At 44.4% G+C, this 25909-nt stretch overlaps 1 protein-coding gene across 6 annotated transcripts in view; it reads left to right on the top strand.

Moving 5' to 3' along the window:
- Nucleotides 1–25909, top strand: part of KIAA0825 (KIAA0825 ortholog) — a 440138-nt gene that overhangs the window by 106387 nt on the left and 307842 nt on the right. For all 6 annotated transcript variants that reach the window (XR_012800113.1, XM_075593181.1, XM_075593165.1 and 3 more), the window contains 3 exons: nt 5227–5403; nt 21280–21377; nt 23398–23622. Coding sequence is in view for 5 of the 6 variants with exons in the window: in XM_075593181.1 (XP_075449296.1) it covers nt 5227–5403; nt 21280–21377; nt 23398–23622 (500 nt within the window). In the remaining variant the exon portion in view is untranslated. The remainder of the gene's footprint in view (nt 1–5226; nt 5404–21279; nt 21378–23397; nt 23623–25909) is intronic.

Here is a 25909-nt window from a genome sequence, read left to right as displayed (position 1 = left end):
CGTATCACATGCTTTTGTTTTATATATACACATTTTTTATACGTGTCTGATATAATAAGCACTATTTTGATTCACTATTGTTTTTTCACTATTGAGTTTTCTGCACTTCACTTCTAAGCGAGCGCCTAGTGTTCTTTCTGTTTTTATTGGGTTACATCGCTTGCCATGTTTTTCTTGGTTTGGAATGTTTTGTTAAAAATCAGAGAAACCATAACAATTTTGTGAAATGATAAACCTTGTTTAGGTAAACATGATAACCCAAAGCATTGGTGGGTTAAAGATCCTTTGGCGGTTCCCTTTTTTGTGAAGTCACCATGTGCACCTGGCTGCCAAATGCGAATAGTCCTTTCCTTTTTATCTCCTCCTGCTTTAGTCCTCTAAGATAGAAAGCGTCTAAGATAGAAAGCGTGAGTAAGTATGATGGCATTTCCCAGTGCTGAATACAGTTGGGATTTTATGGTCTGCATTGAAACTAAATAATAATACTGTCATAAAAAAAAAACATTTTCCTTTTATTGATTATATTTTTTAGGAAACAAATTGAATTCAGAAAATGTAATAAAATGTTTTTATTTGTGAGTTTAGGAGTAGGGCTGCCCCAGTAAATAAAGTTACAGTGCTTATCCATTTGGCACATAGTTAAAGCAGCAATCCACCTTAACTAACCTCATTTTTATAGAATTAGGAATGGGAGATCCTCCAGGCCTAAACTGCACTATTTCCAGAGATACTTACTGGTGAAGATACCAGTGTTATTTCTTGGTTTTTAAAGTGGATTTAAGTAGCTAACCAATAGAAAATCACAGCTGCAGCTTCCCATTGGCCCGATATTTCGTGTGATGACCTCTACCAGGATGGGGTCTATGGATCAGAAGGCTGATATATATATATATATTATATATATATATACATATTATATATATATACACACACACACAGTCATGTGAAAAAGAAAGTACACCCTCTTTGAATTCCATGGTTTTACATATCAGGACATAATAACGATCAACTGTTCCTAAGCAGGTCTTAAAATTAGGTAAATACAACCTCAGATGAACAACAACACATGACATATTACACCGTGTCATGATTTATTTAAAAAAAATAAAGCCAAAATGGAGAAGCCATGTGTTAAAAACTAAGTACACTTTATGATTCAATAGCTTGTAGAACCACCTTTAGCAGCAATAAGTTGAAGTAATCGTTTTCTGTATGACTTTATCAGTCTCTCACATCATTGTGGAGGAATTTTGGCCCGCTCTTCTTTACAACGTTGCTCCAGTTCATTGAGGTTTGTGGGCATTTGTTTATGCACAGCTCTCTTAAGGTCCAGCCACAGCATTTCAATCGGGTTGAGGTCTGGACTTTGACTGGGCCATTGCAACACCTTGATTCTTTTCTTTTTCAGCCATTCTGTTGTAGATTTGCTGGTGTGCTTGGGATTATTGTCCTGTTGCATGACCCAATTTCAGCCAAGCTTTAGCTGTGGGACAGATGGCCTCACATTTGACTCTAGAATACTTTGGTATACAGAGGAGTTCATGGTCGATTCAATGACTGCAAGGTTCCCAGGTCCCAAATCATCAACCCCCACTACCGTGCTTGACAGTTGGTATGAGGTGTTTGTGCTGATATGCTGCGTTTTGGTTTTTGTCAAACGTGGCGCTGTGCATTATGGTCAAACATCTCCACTTTGGTCTCGTCTGTCCAAATGACATTGTTCCAGAAGTCTTGTGGTTTGTTCAGATGCAACTTTGCAAACCTAAGCCGTGCTGCCATGTTCTTTTTAGAGAGAATAGGCTTTCTCCTGGCAATCCTTCCAAACAAACCATACGTCTTTTTCTAATTGTACTGTCATGAACTTTAGCATTTAACATGCTAACTGAGGCCTGTAGAGTCTGAGATGTAACTCTTGGGTATTTTGCAATTTCTCTGAGCATTGCACGGTCTGCCCTTGGGGTGAATTTGCTGGGATATCCACTCCTGGGAAGATTGGCAACTGTCTTGAATGTTTTCCACTTTTGAATAAACTTTCTCACTGTAGAATGATGGACTTTAAATTAAACCCCGTTATAGCGCGGTCCTCAGGGGCCACCCGCGACCACCGCGTTATAATCGGGGTCGCGGAAAAAAAATGGCCGCCGAATATTTTTTTTTTGTGGTGGTACCGCGTCCGTCGGAGGGGGAAAGCTGAGATCTCTCCCAGCGTTCCCAGACCCGGTGGGGCAGCGGCAACAGCACGCAGCAATTACCCAGCATCTGGCAGCTTTTCTCCCTGTCTCTGCTTCCTGCTTCCATCTTGCGAGAGCAAGCTCCCTTAAAGAGACAGTGTGTCTCTGTGTGTGTGTATTTGACTGTGTGTGTGTGTGTGTGTGTGCAGTGTGCTGTGTGTGTGAGTGTGCAGTGTGCTGTGAGTGTATGCAGTGTGCTGTGAGTGTGTGCTGCGAGTGTGTGCTGTGCAGTGTGCAGTGTGATGTTAGTGTGTGCTGTGAATGTATGCAGTGTGCTGTGAGTGTGTGCAGTGTGCTGTGAGTGTATGCAGTGTGCTGTGAGTGTATGCAGTGTGCTGTGAGTGTATGCAGTGTGCTGTGTCAGTGTGTGTGTGCAGTGTGCTGTGACTGTGTGTGTGTGTGTGTGTGCAGTGTGCTGTGAGTGTGTGTGTGTGTGTGTGTGTGTGTGCAGTGTGCTGTGACTGTGTGCAGTGTGCTGTGACTGTGTGCAGTGTGCTGTGAGTGTATGCAGTGTGCTGTGAGTGTGTGCTGTGAGTGTATGCAGTGTGCTGTGAGTGTGTGCAGTGTGCTGTGAGTGTGTGCAGTGTGCTGTGAGTGTATGCAGTGTGCTGTTAATGTATGCAGTGTGCTTTGAGTGTGTGCAGTGTGCTGTGTATGTATGCAGTGTGCAGTGTGTGTGCAGTGTGTGTGCAGTGTGTGTGCAGTGTGTGTGCAGTGTGTGTGCAGTGTGTGTGCAGTGTGTGTGCAAAAAAAAAACTTTAAAAAAAAAATATATTTTTTTAAATTCGGGGTCCACGCTCAAACCGTGTTATAAGCGGATCGCGCTATAACGGGGTTGAGCTGTATGTATGTATATATATATATATATATATATATATATATATATATATATATATATACACAAATATATTCCCTCCTAATCATGATCCAATCGGGCAATCAACCTACCAATAACAAAAACTCCTAATGACACGAAGCGCGTAAATGTATCGAGGGTCTTCACGTTTTATTCACGTCATATGCTGTGACGACAGACGTCCGATGTCATCCCCAACCCATGAGGACGATACGACCGGCATCGCAGCTGTGCTGTAGTTCCTCCACTGTAACTGGGACTGACACTGGGACTTTTTTCCTTTGGGTGATTTTCCATCTACACCCAGACGGCGAGGGCTCCAGATGTACCATCATGTCCCAGATGTGGGGAGGATATTCTTACCAGATGTTATTATTCATGTACATTTTTAACTTGTTCATATTTTATATAAAGTACCAATATCTTTTATTTATTATGTCCCGCTATGCGCTCTGTCCCTGTGTTTGTGGTACTCCAGTTGGCCCCGTTGATCACGGGAATACTTCGAGCAGCAGGGCGGACATACTATTGGGATTTAACTGGAAATCATTGAGATCAGTGCAGACTTGTTTCTTTTCATCGGTTTATTTAGCATTCTTTATTAATGAAAAAGACATATATTACAAGCGTCTGACTCGGGTTCTGTCAACCACTATAATCACATAGCTTTAACTTTCAGGCGGTGCACGTTACTTCATATAAGAACTATTAAGAAGAAAAGCAGTGTTCCTTATAGTCACTGTGAACTCCAGACCCTCGTTCACGCTGCCTGCTGCCAAACACGTGTTTCACCGCTCCTAAGATGGCTTCTTCCAGGTTAACGAATAGTACACCAGCTAGGAGTTTGTACCGTTCAATGGAGGCCTACAGTGATTACTGGGCTTTCCATGTACTCTTCCGTCGCGGATACGTTTATGCAACTTATACTAACCAGCTACTTGATTGTTTTTATTTTTGAATTTTTCGTCTTTTATGATTTGCCAGATGACTTATTTAATTGAAAGAACCAAGTGAATTTTGATATAATTTGTAAGATGGTGGTAACTGTTTAAATATTACTCATAATATTTAGAAATATCTGTAATATTTTTGAGAACTACAGCTGTGTCCGATATAATGGCTTGGGAGATGTGTTTTATTGCTGCTACAAGGAACAGAACTGGTGATATAGTTACATCATGACACAATGTATATACAGTGTACACAGTTGTTAGTATCAATTTTTATTCATAATTGAAGAGATCCCCTATTGCTAACTGTAGTTAGCTATGGTTGCAGTGGTCTGAAAGTAATATAGATCTGTGTGAGGACCTTACGATCTAGGGGTGCCACACCACTGACTGAGATAAAAGTGTCTATTATGAATATCGTCTACAGAGGATTTCGACCAATTGTGAGCTTTTCATGAATTATATTACTCTGAGGAACGATTAAATATTAAATACACAGTGCTTGGGACATGGTTGGCACCGGTGAAGAACAATAATTCACACAGATGTGGCTATAAGCAGAAAATAATGTATTTGTCATTTTTTTTAGCTTCTAGACACTGGATCAAACTAAGTTTATAACATTTCTTTAGACTGCTGTGCATGGTGAGATATTATCTGTAGCGTTGATATATCAGATAATAAACATCATGTTCTAAACAATCTGCAAGTCTTTATGAGCAGCATTGTAGCAGATGTAAAAATGGATGCATTCCTTTCCAGACCCTTGCATGGTTTTTACTGACATTTGTCTGCTTTTTACACTAATTGTGTTTTTAATAATTATTGATTAGTTTTTTTATTAATGAAAAAGCTGAAAAGTATTTCTGCCAACTAATGTTGGCATAGGTTAAAAGATATACCGTATCTACATTTATTACAATCGGCTATTTTGTTAATTAAAGATGTAACCCAAAATAGTTTATGAAATCATGAGTTTGACATGAGGAGGAACACAAGTGAGGTAATGCCAGATCTGGGTGCACTGGAGAAGATTGATTGATTGATTAGTAATTGATCTCGTTGTGAGGGCCATCTCTGTTTTTGTCTCAGTTCTAAAAGTAATTGACTTTCTCAGGGAAGGTAAACTTTTAGTTGATACATGTGTTTGGTTGGATTTTTTGTTAAAAAGTGATGATTTCTCTTTCAGACACAACTGCCGAGGGCCACTCAAGAAAAGCAACAGATTTATATTTATTTTTGCATCAACTGAAATCTTTATCCAATTACATTAAACTTTTTACGTGGCTTGAAGAAAGAGTAGAAGAAGCATCTTCTGAAATATTATTTCTGTCCTGTTCTACTGAAATAAAGGGAAATATACAAGGTAAGAAATTGTATTTATTCTTGTAATGTCCTAAAAGTATTATTTTACCGAATAGGCGGAAATAAAATATGATTTCTTGCCATGCAGTTACCTACAGTAGCTACTAACAACATCACAACAACTTCTTCTAATCGCATCAGTACCTAATCTAGAATCTCCTTCATTTTTAAGATAGATGGAGAACGGTACAGCGACCTTGCAGAATTAAAAGCATTAATTAAAGGAATCACACCAGGTTATGGTAAAATATAAAGGCAATAAAGCATTCCAGAACAGCAGAGGTGAAGAGGGGCACAGCTCACAGCGGGGGCGTCAGCAACCGCAAATGATGAGGGCAACTCCAAGATGGGTAAAAAATCATGCTTTAATGGTCAGTTTATGGATAGGACCACCGTCCGAGTTGGACTTTCTCAAGGTGTAATACACCATGAGAAAGTCCAACTCGGACGAAACACGTTGGTGCGTGGACCTATCCATAAACTGACCATTAAAGCATGATTTTTTACCAATCTTGGAGTTGCCCTCATCATTTGCGGTTGCTGACGCCCCCGCTGTGAGCTGTGCCCCTCTTCACCTCTGCTGTTCTGTACTTACCTTCTGAGGGCTGCACGCTGGAGAATCCTCTCACCTGGACACCATGGAAGGAAGGTAAAGGGCATAGCCCATCATTATTTACCTCAATTGCTGGACTATTATATGTGATTGCCCCAGGAGTGATTTGATGCACATTGGAGACGTGGTTTGGTAGCCGTGTGGGCACCGACGAGTCCTGGACATCACCCTGTGAGGCTTACTATAGTCATCTATCATACATTGATCCTGGATATAGGATTCACTTATATAAGGAGAGTATACTTATGGGACCTGTGGAGGTGAAGCACCAATTTACCACACAATGTTTGTACCAATAAAGCATTCCAGTAGCAGAATGAGCCTATATCATACCGTAGTAAAGTAAAGGCAGAAAATGCCTAATGGAACTCTGAGCCAATACTGTAGTTATTTTGCACTCTTAGGCTGGGGCCATGGTGCCTTCGCCCGTGCGGAGGCGTGCGAGGCCGTGACGTCACTCGCTTGAAGCGGGTGCGTTTGTCGGCCATAGTGCGCGCGCCGTCCATGGGCGTGTCTAGGGGCGTGCCAGTGATGTCACGGAGCTGGCTCGCCCTCATTGGGCGAACCGCTCACGTGACCGCCCTGTCGCGCCATTAAGGCAGTCACTGCCTTAAGGCAGTCTGATCGCGCATGGTCTGCGGTACCATGGCCCCAGCCTAACCGTGCTTACTAAATGCTACTACGTAGTACAAAAAGTATAAGAATTCTTGAAGTGTGGTACTACAGTATATATGATGAGTTCAACAAAAGAGAAAAAGCTCCTGCCTTAGCCTAATAGATAATGGAATGTGCAAGGGGCAGAGTAAGTGTGAGCAAAAACAAAGGGAAAAAGAGGATATATATATATATATATATATATATATACACAAAAAACAAGAAGTTCAGGGCACTCAAACAGGTATAGCAGTCAGGGTGCTTGCAGAGCAGCTGGGATCACCATCAAGCAGTGGAAATAGATGGCACAAAAATTTTAAATATTCTGTAGCACTCTCTGTTAGATATAAATCTGGTTTGAATGCAGCAGACAAGCATATGGGGTCAGTAGAAAAAACAGTGAGCAATGTTTCGGACATCCCGGTCCTTTATTGAGCTAGATAAAGGACAGGGAGGTCCGAATTGTTGCTCCCTCTTTCTTGTACGGACCCTTTGTTATTATTATAATAATAATAATAAGTTCTTGTATAGTGCTGCTAGTTTTACATAGCACTTTACAGAGACATTTGGCAGACACAGTCCCTGCCCCGTAGAGCTTGCTATCTATGATTTTGGTGCCTGAGGCACAGGGAAATAAAGTGATTTGCCCAAGGTCACAAGGAGCCGGGAATTGAACCAGGTGCCAGAGAAGGTGTCGTTACTCATTGAGCCGCTCCTTCAGCCCATTAAGCCGCTCCTGCAGCCCATTAAATCATTTATATTAAATAATCATATCTACCTCCAGTGGCCAAATGTAATTAAACACAACTTTTAACCAGCAAATGCACCCCATTGGATATTATGATCACAGTGTACCCTTGACAAAGCATTGGTACGCTTAACGGCCGTCGGTAACGGGTCCACAGTACTCAAGGTGAAGCTGCAGATGCTTTAGTATCCTTTCTGGCTATTTTGCCCATCACTATTGTCCTAGTCAGATGTAGCTCAAGTTTTAGGGCACTTCTATACCCCACCATTCCCCAACCCCAGTTCCATGTTTATCCCTAATGGCTAGGAATTGTCCTCTTGGATTTATCTTAATGTGACCTCAGTTCTTTTGCAATACAGGTCTGTGTACATTATATATATCACCATATCAGGAAACCCAGCTACATTATCAAGATAGAGACAGCCTAATGCCCATATTGAATTCATATTTTAGCATTTTTTTAGCTGGTCTCTCTAGGTTACAATTATAATAATCAGACCTAATTACTATCTGACCTACTAGTAGACCTGCCATTTTGGAGCAATTACTCACTATTGCCTCCATCTGTATGCAACACTAGATAGCTATCCAAGCAAGTACTGATTTGAAACAAATTATTGTTCTCTAACTGGGGGTTCCACACACTGTTTCCTTTATTTTAAAATTATATTTGCTCGTAAATCCATTCAGCTAATCTAGCACTATGGATTTTATTTATATTGAATTAAAATGTATTTTATTACACCCATTATGTATTTTTGCACTGATTGTTAGCAGATGACCCTATTTTGGATTGTCTGTAGTTAGGGCCAAACCCACATCAACAGTCTGTCTATTATTGTGCATTTACTTCGCCATTTAATCTATTTTTTTGAGGTATCAATTTCATACTTATTTGGAAGTGAGTGCAGTCAAGGGCAGATGGATGGTGATTAGATGGGAAATGGATGTTGCCCACTCCAAATGTTGTCTGACCTGCCTTGGAATATCATATGTTTTTCATGGGGCTCAATAATAGTGTAGACCTGGTGTATCACAAACTTTGAGAAAGGTCTGCTGTACTGAAACATTGACTGAATAAATATTAACCACTTGACCACTTTTTCGGAGTGCTACTCTCTTCGCTTCATTTTTGGGGGATTTCACCATTGAGTTTCAGCACCTGCAAGTATGTTTATTTTTTGAGTGCAGACATACTTCTGTATTTTTTTTTGTAGTCACAAAGTATAACATCATCTAATGCTATAATAGCCATTGGTGCAAGTCACAATTATACATTTGATTTTACAGTGAGGTATAAATGCAGTTCTTTTACTGCCAATATTTTTATTTTTTAATATCAATTTAGCTGTTTTTAGTAGACTTTAACATAAAATGTAATCTCAATTGGATGGATATTATTTGAATTTGATTATAGCAAAGTGAACTGCAGCAAATGTTGTAAATGCATTGCTATTTTCTAACAATTTCCATGGGTCACATTGCCCCAAGGTAATAAAAAGTCAGACATTGTGTATGAACTTGCTGAGTAATACTACCTCTATGGTACAATTATCTTGACTTTTTTGCTGCAAATAAATGTAAAAAAAATTGGAGGGGGGGGAAACTTTTTTTTTTTAGCAGAATCTGCTTTTCATAATTTATTTAAAGTGAAAAGAATTCTTATATAATAGGAGTTTTTGTTGTTGTGTTGTTTTGTTTTTTAAGAGATACCATGGTCTAGGCAGAGGCAGCCGTGCTCCGTCTGCCCTTTTATCAGTGGAAACATTTTCCTATTGTAAAAAAGTCATCATAAATGAATAGAGCATATATCAGCATGGCAGTCCTATAGCCTGTTTAGGGCTTTCAATGTTCTTTAAAAACTTAATAAAGGTCTACACTGAGTTTGGATTAAAAGAACCTGTTAAGAAGGCAATTGCTTCCCAAGAGATAACCTCTGGTGATAAGAAGAAGAAAAAATGGGTTTTGCTGCTTTCACATTGTCAAGACAGAAAGGTCTCTGTATCTTTGTCCAGCAAATGAATTTTGAGAATAATCTCATACTGCTGTAAAAGATAAAATCCAGGTACTTCTTGCCTGCCAGCATCTTAAATTTCCACTAAGGATTTGATAAGGGATTAGAAGTTTTCTATTTGTGCAAGCAGCTAAAGTAGGTGTGATCATAAGTCTGCTGGGAAAGGTGCAGCTGAGACATGTGATAGTGGTATTCCATAGAATGTATTCTTAACAATTATTTCTTTGTTATTGTATATTTATAAGGCTTCAACATTGTTCTCACTGCCTTAAGGGGGCCATTCATCAAGCTCTGTTCAAGTCCATGGGAGTTAACGTCTGTTTGGGTGCGTAAACCCGTGACGGAGCTTGGTGAATCTACGGGTAAATAGCAGATTATAATTTACTGATAAAATAGGCAAGTGCTCATGCTTGGAGAAGTTTACAAACCGAGGAAAAAAGTAGGAGGGTGAAAATACAAGAAACATTAGTATGGGGAATAGAGAAATCAACAAATGGATTGGTTGCTTGCCATTAACTAAAAAAAGAGCCTTTTTCTCAAGGCGTTGGGTGGCAGAAGTCAGGAGGCATTAATGGTGAAAATGTCGGGAAGATCTTGAGATACCTTTCTCCTAGTAGTGTGTTTTCTAAGTGTGTTGCTTTTAAATATGTAAAGTTTAGGTGGTGGGTCTGATTACTCAAGCCGGGAAGGACATATAAAATCTTTGAGGCAGAAAGGGAAGGAGAGGCAGAGCTTTTAGGCATACCCAAGATATTATTTGGGGTATCAAGGATCATGGACAGCTTTTAGTGTGTAGTAAGATACTGAATATATCTTCTTACTATATATTTCTGAAAGCGTCATATGTGTCCGTGTCTGTATGTGTCTCCCTGTGTCCCTAGCAGCAATCCCATTGGACCTTGGGCCAGGCCAATGAGATTGCTCCCTTGGCCCGCCCACCCCCGCACACCTCTCATTGGCCTGAGGCGGAGTGACGGGCCAAAGGAGAGACGGAGACACACACACACACACACACAACACACCCTCTGTCCCTCCCCCCTACCCCCCCCCCATCACGTGCGCGCCCTGCACCAGCTCCCGGACGGAGGGGAAGCGCGGCCCTCCTGCCCCTGCCGCCAACTTCAGGCTCCTCCCCCCAAGCTCTCAACCGGCTCCTGGAAAGACACCGCCGCTACCTCACCGCCGCACCCTTACCTTCCGCCACATCCCCACCACGTACGCCGCCACCCTGCACCGGCTCCCGGAAAGACACCGCCGCTACCTCACCGCCGCACCCTTACCTCTCCACAACATCCCCACCACGTGCGCCGCCACCACCCTGCACCGGCTCCCGGAAAGACACCGCCGCTACCTCACCGCCGCACCCTTACCTCTCCGCAACATCCCCACCACGTGCGCCGCCACCCTGCACCGGCTCCCGGAAAGACACCGCCGCTACCTCACCGCCGCACCCTTACCTCTCCGCAACATCCCCACCACGTGCGCCACCACCCTGCACCGGCTCCCGGACGGAGGGTAAGCGCGGCCCTCCTACCCCAGTCCCACTCTCCACCACCTCTCACTCCCGGTGTGTGTGTGTGTGTGTGTGTGTGTGTGTGTGTGTGTAGAGAGGGACATTTTACTCCTGCCAACAATTTGTGCCTCACTTTCACCCCTACCCCTGCCCTTCACCCCCCCTACCCCTGCCCTTCACCCCCCCTACCCCTGCCCTTTACCCCCCCTACCCTTCACACACCCCCACCCGTCACCCCCCCCACCCTTCACCCCCCCACCCCTGCCCTTCACCCCCCTACCCCTGCCCTTCACCCCCCCTACCCCTGCCCTTCACCCCCCCATACCCCTGCCCTTCACCCCCCCTACCCCTGCCCTTCACCCCCCCTACCCCTGCTCTTTACCCACCCCTACCCCTGCCCTTCACCCCCCTACCCCTGCCCTTCACCCCCCCTACCCCTGCCCTTCACCCCCCCTACCCCTGCCCTTCACCCCCCCTACCCCTGCCCTTCACCCCCCTACCCCTGCCCTTCACCCCCCCCACGCCTGCCCTTTGACTGACGCACTCACACAAACCCTGACTGACGCACGCACACACCCTGACTGACGCACGCACACACCCTGACTGACGCACGCACACACCCTGACTGACGCATGCACACACCCTGACTGACGCACGCACACACCCTGACTGATGCACGCACACAACCCCTCACAGCCGCACGCACACAACCCCTCACAGCCGCACGCACACAACCCCTCACAGCCGCACGCACACAACACCTCACAGCCGCACGCACACAACCCCTCACAGCCGCACGCACACAACCCCTGACAGCCGTACGCACACAACCCCTGACAGCCGCACACACACAACCCCTGACAGCCACAAGCACACACACCCTGACGCACACACACACACACACACACACACACACTGACGCGCACACACACACACTGACTGATGCACACACACACACACACACACAGACTGATGCACACACACACACACACAGACTGACGCACACACACACACACACACAGACTGACGCACACACAGACTGACGCGCACACACACAGACTGACGCGCACACACACAGACTGACGCGCACACACACACACTGACGCGCACACACTGACTGGCGCACACACACACACACTGACTGGCGCACACACACACTGACACACACACACTGACACACTGACACACACACACTGACTGACGCGCACACACACACACACTGACTGACGCACACACTGACACACACACTGACTGACGCATGCGCACACCCCCCACACCCACGCAGGCACACACACACACACAGTGACTGACTGACGCACGCGCACACACACACTGACTGACGCACGCACACACTGACTGACGCGCATGCACACACTGACTGTGTGTGTGTGTGTGCGTCAGTCAGTCTGTGTGTGTTTGTGTTTCTGCATCAGACTCACTGACGCGCGCGCACACACACACACACACACACACAGTGACTGACTAACGCACACACAATGACTGACACACACTGCATGAAGCTGTAAAGGGGGACAAACAGAGCTGTAAAGGAGGGAGGGGGGGGGACTGGATTGATGTGAATGGGGGACAAACAGAGAGAGGGGGAAGGGGAGAGGAGAGAGAGAGGAGCGGGAACATTACATCCCGGGCAACGCTGGGTCTCTCAGCTAGTATGTATATAAGGGAAACCAATGGAAAGATTCACATATAGAGCTAGCAGAGGTAGAGTGGCACTCAAGGAAGATTGTATGTATGTATATCTTTATTTATATAGCGCCATTCATGTACATAGCGCTTCACAGCAGTAATACACGTGATAATCATATAAATAACCAATAATACAAATAAAACATAATGGGAAGAAGTGCTTTCTGGCATAAAAGTGACATTTAGGAAAGGAGTCTCTGCCCCGAAGAGCTTACAATCTAATTGGTAAGCAGGAGGAACATGGGAGGGTGTTCTGGTAAGTGCGTCTGCAAGGGACCAAAGTTTATATATGAGGGTAATAGTATAAGCCACGGAGCTACTCATATGCTTCGTTAAGGAGGTGTATTTTAAGATGGGTCTTAAAGGTGGATAGAGAGAGTGCTAGTCGGGTATTGAGGGGAAGGGCATTCCAGAGGTGTGAGGCAATCAGTGAGAAAGGGTTAAGGCGGGAGAGGGCTTTAGACACAAAAGGGGTAGAGAGAAGACATCCTTGAGAAGAACACAAGAGTCAGGATGATGTATAGCAGGAAATTAGGACTGAGATGTAAGGAGGGGCAGAAGAGTGAAAAGCTTTAAAAGTGGAGGAGGAGAATTGAGTGTGTGATACGGGATTTGATAGGAAGCCAGGAGAGGGATTTCAGCAGGGGAGACGCTGAGACAGATTTAGGAAAGAGTAGAGTGATGCTGGCAGCAGAGTTGAGGATAGATTGCAGGGGAGACAGGTGAGAGACAGGAAGGCCAGGCAGCAGGAGGTTACAGTAGTTGAGACAGGAGAGAATGAGGGCTTGTGTCAGAGTTAAATATTAGCGTATGTCAGATTAGCTTAACGGATACATTTAAAAGACATTATAGTAAACCGGTGAGCAAAACGTGGAGTTGCAAGTAGCCAGAATATTTTTTTTTTAATATACTTAAGTTTTTTTATTGTGTTTTTCCAACAGTTGTGGGGGGGAATACAGAAATCAAAAATGGAGGAGGAAGGGGGGTGGGGGAAGGAATGCTGCAACATTCCCGACGAGCACCTTTCACATAATAAAAAAAACACAATAACTGACCACTGGCAAAAATAAGTAAATATATACATATATATACTTCAACTTAACGCATACCCTTCAGTACCTTATATTTTTTGGGTTTGCTGTCGACCCGGGAAACGGAGAAGGTCCCACTGGAGAATATTTGACTGGTTTATGGGTGGGTATACTTGTGTGGTGAGAGTCTCATAGATCAGCAACGGCTACCATACTTTCTGAAATTTTGAGCAAGAGTCTCTCAGAATCCCAGTAAGTCTTTCCATTTTGAGAGAGTACCATATTCTTGTTCTTATCTGGTTAAGAACCGTCAGGTTCTGGCTCATCCATGCCTCAGCTCTGGCACAACGTGTTGCTGTCATTATATGGCTAATAAGTTTTTTTTGGTATTTGACCATATTCTCCTGAGGTTTGTTTAGAAGACATACCCATGGGTCGAGAGGGAAGTTAAAACCTAGAACTCTCTGCATCAGCCTATGTACCCATCCCCAGATCTCCGCAACCCCGGGCCACAGCCACCACATATGGATAAACTGGGCGCGTTGCCCACAGTCCTGTAAGGAATCCGTTTCTGGCTTTGATTCTAGCCCTGCAGACCTCTGCAGTTTACAAGTCTCCCTCTAGCAATCAATGGCACGTGTGCTGTCACTCACTACAGCTTCAGTCCTGTGTTGGAAGAATGTTCACACACCTCCCTCCTGTGATTGGCTCTCCGCCCTTTATATGCTGGGCTCTTGCACTAATTCAGTGCCGAGCATAATTCTACTCTGGATGTTACAGTGTTCTGCCACAAGCCCCCTGGCTTGCCCTGTTCCTGTTACTAGATCATGCTTTAGCTATAGTTCCTAGCTCTTTGCATTAGTTCCTGTTTCCTGTGACCTTCTGCTACCCTCCACGCAGATGTCTGTGTTCCCTGTGACCTGCTGCTACTCTCCACGCAGAGGTCTGTGTTCCTGTTTACTGAGGCCTGCTGCACGATCCCTTTTGCAGAGGCCTACTTCGGACTCGTGTGCTGAAGCGCTGTTTTTTCCCCGGCGCTGCCCTGCGGTGTTCTTCGGCCAGCCTGCTGTCTCCCCCTACTGAGACCGGCGTAATCGCCCGTGCCCGAACCTCACGCAGAGGCCACTCCCGCGCTCTCGCTCCTATGCTGAAGCAGAGAGCATCTGTCTACCCGTTGCCGAAATCCTGCCTGAATACCGACGATGCTGCCTTCTCCGATCCTGACCCTGGCTTGTCCTCAGACTACGCTAACTTCTCCAGTTCGGACCCCGGCTTGTTTGACTATGGACTTAGCACTCCGGATCCGAGGCCTAAGGTCGGTGATTATGTAACCCCACCTCAGCCCCGCGGTCCAGTCCCGGTTTGTGGCGAGCACGTCCGTGGCAACCCCTTAGGACACATAGGGGACGTGCCCAGATACATCTTGGCCAGACGCTCCGGGGTTAGGTACCACCTATATATTACTTTATAAGCATTTTCTTTAATCTGTGTACATATAGAACTTGTGGCCGCTGCGACAAATATTTCCCCCCCATATTTCTGGTTTCATAGTTTGGGTTAGGTCTCTTTCCCACTGTGCTATAAAAGGGAATTCTTTTTCTAGAGAAGTGAGAAAGATTGAGGAATAAATTATCGAAGTCGACCCTCTTTGAATTGGAGCCTTGCAGCACAGTGTCAGAATAGTACTTTTAGTTGTTTCTGGGATATCTATCTTTTAATTGTGCATTTTGCATAGATTTGAAGTAAAATTATTTTATGGGAGACTTGAAGGGAGCAAGTAAACGGAGAGTCAAATATGTACCTTGGCAGATAGTTCTGGTGGGTAAGAAAGTGACAGAAATCCTCCACCGTACAGTGTACAGCAAATAAAAATGTGTCCGGTCTTTCTACATTATCGCTTAGCAAAAAATGCATCCACTGCAGCCAGGGATTCTGGCTAATGACATTCAAATGAGCACTCCGTTAGTCACTGTTCTCATCTTTTTTAACATGCACCCCTATAAAGCTATTAAAAACATTATGGAAAGTGTTGATCGAGAAGAGCTCATGAGGAAGCAAGGTCAGATGGGTGTACAGAAAAAAGGGAGTCAGTTTCCAGTGCATGTAGGAGTTAAAGATATAATAGAGAAGGAATGGCAAATCCCAGATAAAAGAAATATCTGGTGTCTAGATTTGTTGGACACATTTATTCTTTTGAAGCAGAAGATTCCTACACATGGGATAAACCACCTAAAATGGATTGTCCTAACACTAGATTAGGGTCGAAAACAATAATTCCACTGGAAGACGATTCAGCAACTTTCTTCACATCCGGACCATTTTAGAAACCAGCAAATTCATCAACTTGTTTATCTAGATCTCAAAGAGTTTAGCTAGAGGACATGGAAGATTAATTAGCCTCAGGCATGTCAAGATAAAGGAGTCAAGGCAATGTTCAAGCAAATCTAAGGCATTTTCACCCTGCACATACTGTATGTATCAAAGTGTCAGAGACGTCCCTGATGGGAGTTGAACTCGGGTCCTTCCTGCTGTGGTGCCATCGCTGTCCTTTAGGGGCTGAATAGGGCAGCTATGGGACTTTTGGCAGCGCAGAGTTAATTCCTCAAGGAGAAACCATCAGCTGCTAACTAATGAAGCTAATCAGCCTGCTCTGAATAGTCAGGAAGTGCTTTAAAAGAATGGAAGCTGCAAAGCACACTGAGACTGTTTTTCCCCAGAGAGAGGAGGGGGGGGGGGGGGGGGGGGGGGGGAGAGAGAGACAGAAGAGCTCCCCAGCTAACGGAAGCTGGTTAAAAGAAGCTGGTAAAGAGTGAGAGACACTGCCGAAAGAGAGCTGTGATGAAGTAGGGACGTCTGCTCCAACACCTGGATTTACAGATAAGCCAAACCTTTATTTGCTGTATACAGAGACTTTATATGCTCAGCAATAATTATATCTGTTTGGGGTGGAATGAGCTTAGCTATCCATCCGGGTTAGCTTTCCCAATGGCAATAGGATTTGATTTTATTAATTGGTTTTTCTTAAAGGGACGGTGGGCCTGTTGTTTATTTAATCCCTGTAAATAAACCCCTGCTTAGAAAATACAGTGTTTCCGGCCTTAACTTGGGACAAAAGAGACTGCAACGTGGTGTGGGCATCACACTGCTCATATCTGGCAGTTCTTCCTCGCTGCCACCAGGACTGTTGATCCTGACTGCCTTAGTCAGTGGAGAACGCACTACAGATCATAATGAGATAATCACCTGCACCTGTCCCCTGTCTCCAGCCAGCACTATCTAAACCTCCTCTTCCTGTACTACTACTCACTCTTGGAACCAGAGTTACAGGTACTAAGAGAATACCTTCAGGAGAATCTGTCAAAAGGCTTCATACGACCCCCCATATCACTGGCAGGTGCAGCACTCTTCTTCGTGGGAAAGAAAGACAGGTCCTTGTGCCCCTGCATAGTTGAATAATATCACAGTAAAAAATAGATACCCATTGCCTCTAATTCCTGAACTACTTGAAAGAGTCCAGTCAGCCAAGATCTTCACCAAATTAGATCTCCGTGGAGCATACAATTTGGTTCGTATCAGACCTGGTGACGAGTGGAAGACTGCTTTCCGGACCCGCTATGGGCATTATGAATATCTGGTAATGCCTTTCGGACTCTGCAACGCACCAGCTACCTTCCAGCACCTAATCAGTGATGTTTTTCGAGAGCTACTGGACCAGTTCGTAGTTGCATACCTCAATGACATCTTCGTTTTCTCAGACAATCTTCAGGAGCATCAGAAGCATGTCCGAATTGTTCTGGAGGGCCTCTGAAGGCATGAACTATACATTAAGTTAGAGAAATGTGAATTTGAAAATACTCAAATGCAATTTCTCGGATGTATCATCTCCCCTGAGGGACTGAGTATGGATCCAGGCCTTAATAGAATGGCCAGTTCCAAAAAATGAAAAAGACATTCAGATTTATTAAGAATTTCTCAGGCATAATCGCCCCAATTACCAAACTCACCCAGAAAGGATCCCCATTTGAATGGACTTCTGAAGCCGATTTGGCGTTTAAACGATTAAAATAACTCTTTACCTCTGCCCCTATCCTCATTCATCCAAACCCAGAACTTCCATTCATCTTGGAGGTTGATGCCTCCGACTTAGCTATTGGTGCTATTTTTTCCAATGTGGAAGGTCAGATATAAGCCGGGGTCAGTAATCCAGAGAAGTGTAGTCCTAGGGTCAAGCCTGGTCGGTAAACAGCAAACAAGGGAAGGCGAGGCAAAGCAAGACAAAGCTAAGAACAGAGACGTGGGAACAACAAGGCTACAAGGAACTATGCTCAGCCAAAGTGCAAGTGGCACAGCTGAGCATATATGGGAGATCAGGACCAATGAGACAGAGGGGAGGAGTGGAGGTGCGGCCACAGCAGAGCCAGGGATAGGTGGAGCGGTGCAGGAGACAGGTGGGCGTGATAAGGATATCATTGATTGTTGACACGCAGCTGGGGAGCGGTGCACACGCATCATGTGTGTGCGTCGCATGGTGCCGTGACGTGAACTGGAGGCGGGGTTCGTCCCTAAGATGTTATTAGAACCTCTCCGCCCGCGCGTGTGGTAATATCCGCAGAGCTGCTTGAGGCTGCAAGTAAGGAGGAAGCGCGTTGCGGAGGGCGTGTTCCCCGATTCCTTACACTTAGTCAGTAGAGAACTCACGAGATCATAATGAGATAATCACCTGCACCTGTCCCATGTCTTCAGCCAGCCCTATATAAACCTCCTGTTCCTCCTTGCTTGTTTATACTGGTGCTTCCTGGATAGACTAGCTCACTGCTTTGCTGCTCCTTGTTGTACCTGTTATCGTTGCCAGACCCCGTCTTGCCCTTTCGACTATGCGACTTTACCTGGCCTGGACTTTTGCCTGTGACCCTGACTACGCCTCTCGCTGCCTGCCCTGCTATTTTATAATGTGTGCTTATCACAAACTGGACTAGGCTGCGAGGCTGAGGTGGAGACTTATATAACCACCACCCTACAACCGCGTGGGCAGGTCTGGATTGCAGAGTCAGAGTCGGGTAGCCAGGTCAGGGTAGGAGAGTGTAGAATGGTCGAGCTCCTTGCCGTAGTCAGGGATTGGAGAGAGAAGAGTAGTCGAAGTCCGAAGCCGTGGTCTAGGAGAGGGGAGAGTGGGAGTCCGATGACGAGCCGAAGTCCGAGATAGCAGAGGTCCGAGTCCGAGCAGGGGTCACAACGAGAAGGCAAGGGTCCAAACACAGCACAGCAACGAACAGAAGTAGCAAGCACACACAAAAAGGAAATTCTATGCTCAGCAATCAGCAAAGGGCTGATTGGGCATATAAAGGGACAGGAACCAATGAGAGGATCCCAGGGGTGGTGCTGTCAGATCTAAGAGCAACGAGCAACGATAGGAAGAGGCTGGATGAAAGCCAGGTGTGGTACTGCCTAATGTGATCCTGGCATCAGCTGGTGCACGTGCTTGAGTGACGGGGCGAGTGCGCCGCCGGCGAACCTATCCGCCGTGACGTCATGCAGAGGAGAAGGGGGCCGGGGTCTCCCTGGAGGGTGGTGCGCATGCGTGGACGAAGGGGCACGTGTGCCCCTAGCAACAGTGCGGGAGGCGCCTGTGGAACGGAGAAGCTCCATGAACCTGACACATTTCCAGCTACTGGGATCCACTCCCCAGTTGCTACAAGACGTCACACAAAGCATTTTGCTCTCATTTTCCCGTCTGCCCTACAGTAGCTTGCGACTTAGTGGGAGGAGTTACATGGGTCACAGATCTAACATCAGATGCAAGAAACTGTTCTTACATATGCCACAGCTCTGCTCCAAAAACTGTGCAGTGCATCTAAACACATTTTTCTCAATGTTGACACATACTGTAGGTAAACCACGAGATCTTAAGACATACACTCAAAATGGCTAAATACTTTTTGTGATGTTTCCTTTGATCTCATCAGGTTACGGAGCAAGGTGTCCGTTTTACATTTTCATCACCTTAAGTAGGGCCCTATGACTAAGGTCCTGGGTGGCTGATTCTTCTACTTAAAAAAAAACTAATTATACTCGGTTTCTTTTGCTGGGATTTTCTGGTTATATTTAAAGAATTTTCGGGGGAAAGAGTAAATTTCTTCCGCAAAATAAAAGTCAATTTAGAGCTACACTGTCTGATATTCATTCAGAAGTTGCAGAGGGCAATCAAGACAGAGAGCCCAGAAAAGTACTCGGGTATATGAAAAAATACCCAAATATTGTATTTTACCACTGGAATATACACCTAAAAATGTAAGTGTAAGGCTTGCGCTCACCACGAACAAGGCAGGACCCCGGTACTGAGGTGGGAAAGTATAGAACTGCGCACCCACAGCAGCGGGGGCGAGCCTGGAAAGTGGATTTTCAACGTAGCTGGGTCTGGGTTGGAGAGATTGGGCTAGTCCAGATACTTGCCGAGGTCGAAGGGCGGAGGCAGCATCGTAGTCGATTTCCGTTGTGCCGTGGCCAGGGGTTGGAGCTGGTGGGGTAGTAAAGTGTCCAATAGTCGTGGACAGGGATGGTGAAGTGCGGGTAGTCAGGGGCAAGCCGGGGTCATTATCCAGAGAGGGTCCAATAGTCAAGCCGGGTCGGTACACGTGAGATCAACTGGAAGCAAGAGAGGTTAGGCACAATGCAAGGCAAAGCACAGCAGGAACACAAGGCTACAAGGGTTTATGCTCAGCAATGAGTGACTGAGCATGCAGGGTTTTTATAGCAAGGCTGGAGCAATCAGTGCGAGAGGCGGAGCGGAGGCGCGGCCCCTGCGGGAGCAGGGATTGGACAGAGGATGCAGGAGACAGGTGAGCACAGTTAGTGGTAACAGGAATGTTGCCACGGAGCTGGGGAGCAGTGCTCGATCGTCGCGAGCGCGCATGAGTGATGCGTGACACGAGTGGGGGGCAGGACCAAGCTCAATGGTGTTTTCAGAAAGCCTCCGTGTGCGCGCTCGCTCTGTAAGCGGTGCGGAGGCTTGTGGAGCAATAGCTAAGGAGGAAACACATCGTTCCCCGATTCCTTACAGTAACAACCCCCCCACAATCACCACAGATGATAGTCAATAGATGCATACATAGAATTGCTCCTAAAGACATTCCTATTCAATGGATGAAAACATTTAATTTCTTTTTAAGCATATACTCTTTCTAAACAGTGTGGTGCAAAAAAGATAATACACTGCGTCCGACTGGTCTAAAAAAAGGATTATCTACTAACTATCTACTACACCAAAACCTCTACAGTATATATGATGGAACAACAACTACCTCCAACTTAAACACCAAATAAAAATCAAAAGTAATTATACAAGGAAACAGGTAAAAAAAAAAGAAATGGGAGAAAATAATTCAGTCTCATAGGAAGACTCGTATCCTCACTGGAAGCGACATGTGCAAACAGATAACAATATGGTTGCTAGCCACATGACAAGTGTTTATGATGCACCTGTCTCTAAACAGCTAACCTGAAAATGTATTCAATATAAGTTTTCTATACATTTTAAAATAGGTTGTACGGTTACAGTTGAATCCAAATAATTAATTCGAATCATTTCTATTCAATGTAGGAATTCTCAAGACTGATTGCGGGGAAGATAAAGGTGCACAAGCAAAAGTGAATGAAACCTACGTGCTGGATGAGAGTTCTCTGCTAATGAAGGAAACGGTGCGCTCAATACCAGCATATGGTTTACCAAATAAAGTGAAAGCCATTAACCCTTAAACATTTTTGTACCCATTTCACTTTTTTTTTTTAAGATCTATTTTTTTTAACATTAGTTTACAATTAGACCTAACATCCTCCGCAACACAAACTACCTCAGAATATACAAATAGCACTGTTTTCATCAGTCAATAGTATGAGTCTGGTACATAATTGTGAAATCAATGGTGCGACAATTATAACATTACAAGGATCAGGACCGAATTATAAAGCACATCTCTAAAAAATATAGCTTACATAAAAATGAATGTGTTCAATGTATAAAAACACAAGGTTTTTTTTACTATAAAAGGTGTGATCTAAAGGCAGAAGAAATTGAAAAAATTATTTCTAAGCGTTGCTAACATTCCTTTCTGTGATGCATTGCAAGTCTCTCTTGCAGCAAAGGAATAAGACACAATCCCTGCTTTTGTTATCATAGAGATATTGGAGCCCCATAGAGGGATCATAGTAGCAATCTCGCCTACATTTAAAAAAAAAATGATATATTCACTTTTCTACATAATTAGAATTGTGCTATATTCTGTTATGTGTTTCCTGGTTCCTGAAATACATACTGATGTACTCACTGGTGCCTGTGCTCCCTTGCAGGATAACAATATGGCAGTCAAATCTCATGGGATCTGCAGGCCGATAAGAAGCCGCAACATCGAATGAGGCTTCTTATTGGACGATGCAGCATAGTTTTATGATGGGAAACAACTGCACCAAAACAGTATGTATCTCGGGAACCGAGGGGTCCCCTGAGCTGAAAGTTGAGGGGCTCAGAACAAAGGAACCGTCAGTTCCAATTATAAAAATATGTCATTGTCATTAAAACAACAACGAAGAAACCAACAAATTTAATTTTAATGAGTGGTAAGGAAATTTCATTTTTTTTTCCACATAAAAAACAATCTGAGCAGCATCACAAAATTACAGAGTGACAGTGGAATGTAATTATGATTTTTTATTTTACAATGTTTTAACATACAATAAATTAAATAGCATAGTTTTCGTCTGTAATACTGAGGCCACTGTGGATAATATGATTTAAAAGTCTGCTTTTGATTTTTCTATTTAGTTTGACATCTTCATTCGCAGGTTTGCCATGTGGTCTGGAACGCATAGCAGACCTATCTGGTAGCGAAAGGGTTTAACTCTACAATCATTCTTATTTTAAAAAAACTAGCCTAAGCATCTATATACGTATCATCTATCTATCTATAGCTCCCTGTACTCATCAGCAACCTGAGTTACATTAAGGTAGCTGTGCTACTTGCAGGACTTTTGTAATTTCACATTTGTGCTCCCAAGGTGACTCGCAAGGAAGTACAGTAGTACAGTAGGTCAAACTTTATTTTGTTAAATGTAAGACACATTCAAGGAGTCAGACTGGTCTCCTTTATGTAATTGTTAAAAGTAATTCCTAGTAATTAGAATTGCCCTTTTAAGATAGTCATCCTCCTGATGTAAACCATACAGGGGAGGTGCCTTAACCCTTTGGCTGCTTTTATGACGTACCCTGTACATAATGAGGGCTTTTACGCCAGGAGCAGTTTTGCTAAAAAAGGGTACATCATGCTATTTCGGTTCATTTTTTTAAGGGGAGAGGGAATTCAACACCAGATCAGTGAACGTGATCAGAATGGAAGTTCAGCCCTTCCACTTCCGTTCACATTATTTAGGGCAGGTTGCAACCATGGCTACCTCAAGCGATCACGTGGTCACAAGGAGAGTGCCACCAGTCTTCCGGTAGCAGAGCTGGTTGTCGTAGGTTTGTGATCTATTCCACATACAGGTTTAAGATGCACAGAAATTAAGATAGATGAAAACTGATTTACCAAAATTAAAAGTATTTTTCAAATATTGCATTTCAGAGGTCACACTTTTTCACCGGGTTATTTAGCAAGGAAAGCAATGCATTTCAGTACTGTCAGCAAAAGGGTTACATTAATTTAAATGTATGCATTTTGTATCCTAGCCTGCCTTCAAATTTGGTTGGAGGAACAGCTTGAAAGCCTTGTCACATTCTCTGCTGCACTGCATGCCAATTGAAGTGGAAGATTTTTCCATTCAAAATCTTCAACGTGGAAATCAAGAACATTCGTCAACCGGTGGCTCCATGATAAGTCTTGTTAGCATCTATAAATCTTATGACTCCTATGGACCAATTTCAGAGAAGGAAAAGCCAAAGAAAGTTGCAAAGGCAGGTACCAAAATATCCAAAACTTGACTTTACCAATACTGATTGTCAAGTCCAGAAACTCAATTTTCGTTGGACTCGACTGAAATGTCAGCCTAATGTTTAGATCATTGTGGTTGAGGACACCGATAAACGCACTGAATCCACTAGCATTACCTCGCCAGAGGACAAGCACGTCATCGATGTACCTCAACCACAGTAAGACGTGCTGTGTATGTATTTGGTTCTCATCAGTAAAAACCACCTCTCTCTCCCACCAGCCCAGGAAGAGATTGGCATAGGAGGGTGCACAGGTCGCGCCCATTGCAGTGCCTCTTTTCTGCAAATAGTATCTGTGTTTAAAGATGAAATAGTTGTGGGACAATATAAAGTTAAGTAAGTTGATGATCAGCTCAATCAGGTCACCTGTAAGATTTTGCATAGATAGGTAAAACTTGGCTGCTTTTAAACCGTCTTTATGATGGATGCATGTGTAGAGAGATTCTACATCACAGGTCGCGAGGAGAACGCCTTCATCGACCGTGGTGTTCTCCAATTTAGACAATACATCCATGGTGTCCCTTAAAAAAGATGGTAATGTTTCAACAGACAATTGCAGAAAGAGGTCAATAAATCTACATATGGGCTCACTCAAACCTCCTATGCCTGATACTATAGGTCTACCCGGGGGGTGGGAGAGGTTCGCGTCGGAGTGGGGGTGCTAGGCAGGACCCCTGACCCACTGGCTCACGTAACTATGCTACCCAGCACCTATGCTAAATATTTTTCTGGACTGTGACTTTCATAATTTTTTCATTAGGGGCACTGACTATTAACACAGGGTTATGTAATAGGCGTCCATTAGGTATTTTCCTATACATGCTATTCCACCAACTCAACTACTCCACACACCTAGGGATTATATTCCATTTTACCACCTTTCCCACACAGGATTTATGCTGAAGGTACTGGTCAAATTATTGTATACTCATGCAGATGTGTGATGCCTGGTGACTGTCATTTATACTTTGATCAGTCCACCGTTTGGTGTGTAGTGTGAATCATTCTTAGCTCTGTATAGGTGCCTTTTGAACCCAATAACCTATTGTGATTTATTTTGATTTACCCTAGTGTCTTTTGAGTCACTATTCTACTCATGTTTAGGGTTGACAATGCATGTCGTTCCCTAGTGTTGCTTATCAGTGCTTTAGGGTAACAACCGTGACAGGGGTCCATGCCTCTTTTTTAAGTGTTTTTAATCATGTACTGTTTATTCATTCCTTTTTGCATTGTGTCAAATAAATAAATTAATTAATCTTTTGCATACCTGAGTGCTCCCATACGGGTTACTTTTTTCTCTTTCTTTCTATATTATTCACAACCCGTGAGCACCGCCATACCTTACTCATGTAAATTTAACAGGACATTTCTCTGGCCTATGGTGGCATAATTTATGTAAAAAGTAGATGCGAGGTTTTCTTTTCCCATCCCTTCCCCCTGTTTTTCCCCGTTATTTGAATATATATATATATATATATATATATATATATATATATATACAGTGCTTGATAAATCACCCAAAAATCCACTCGCCGAACCAAAAAATCTACTCGCCACCTAGCCCCGCCCATAGCCACGCCCCTAGTCCCGCCCCCAAAAATTACAATTAGCCCTCGTTAGGTGCGTGTGTGTGTGTGACTAGTTTCCTGCACCCATTAACCAGTGTCTGGATGCCCCCGCTTCACAATATCTAAAGCAGCAATCCCGCCTGGGATCTTACCTGATCCGCAGTCCCTCAATGTCCAGGTACCCGCATTCCTGCAATGTTATATGTTGGAGGGGAGGTGTTCCCTACCTGTCTTCTGGATTAGGGGAGAGAGACAGAGACAGGGGAGAGAGACAGGAAGAGGGGAGAGAGAGAGACGGAAGAGGGGAGAGAGAGACAGATGGGGGGAGAGAGATTGAGAGGAGGCGACTGACTGATTGGGGGGGTGACCGACTGGGGTTATTGGGTGGGGAGGGGCTGACCGACTGGGGGATTGGGTGGGGAGGGGGTGACGGACTGGGTGACTGACTGACTAGATGGGGGGTGACTGATTGGGGGGTACCTCTGGTGTCTTGCACACCCACACACCCACTCTCGCACACACACACACACACACACACACACACACACACACACACACACACACACACACACGCTCTCATACACACACACACACACACTCACTCTCATACACACACACAAACACACACACTCTCATACACACACACTCTCTCTCATACACACACACTCTCTCATACACACACA

The sequence above is a fragment of the Ascaphus truei genome, chromosome 1 (assembly GCF_040206685.1).
Source record: "Ascaphus truei isolate aAscTru1 chromosome 1, aAscTru1.hap1, whole genome shotgun sequence".
In the NCBI taxonomy this organism is placed as follows: domain Eukaryota; kingdom Metazoa; phylum Chordata; class Amphibia; order Anura; family Ascaphidae; genus Ascaphus; species Ascaphus truei.
Note: the sequence above shows the minus strand (reverse complement) of the source record. Positions and strands in the feature narration are given on the sequence as shown.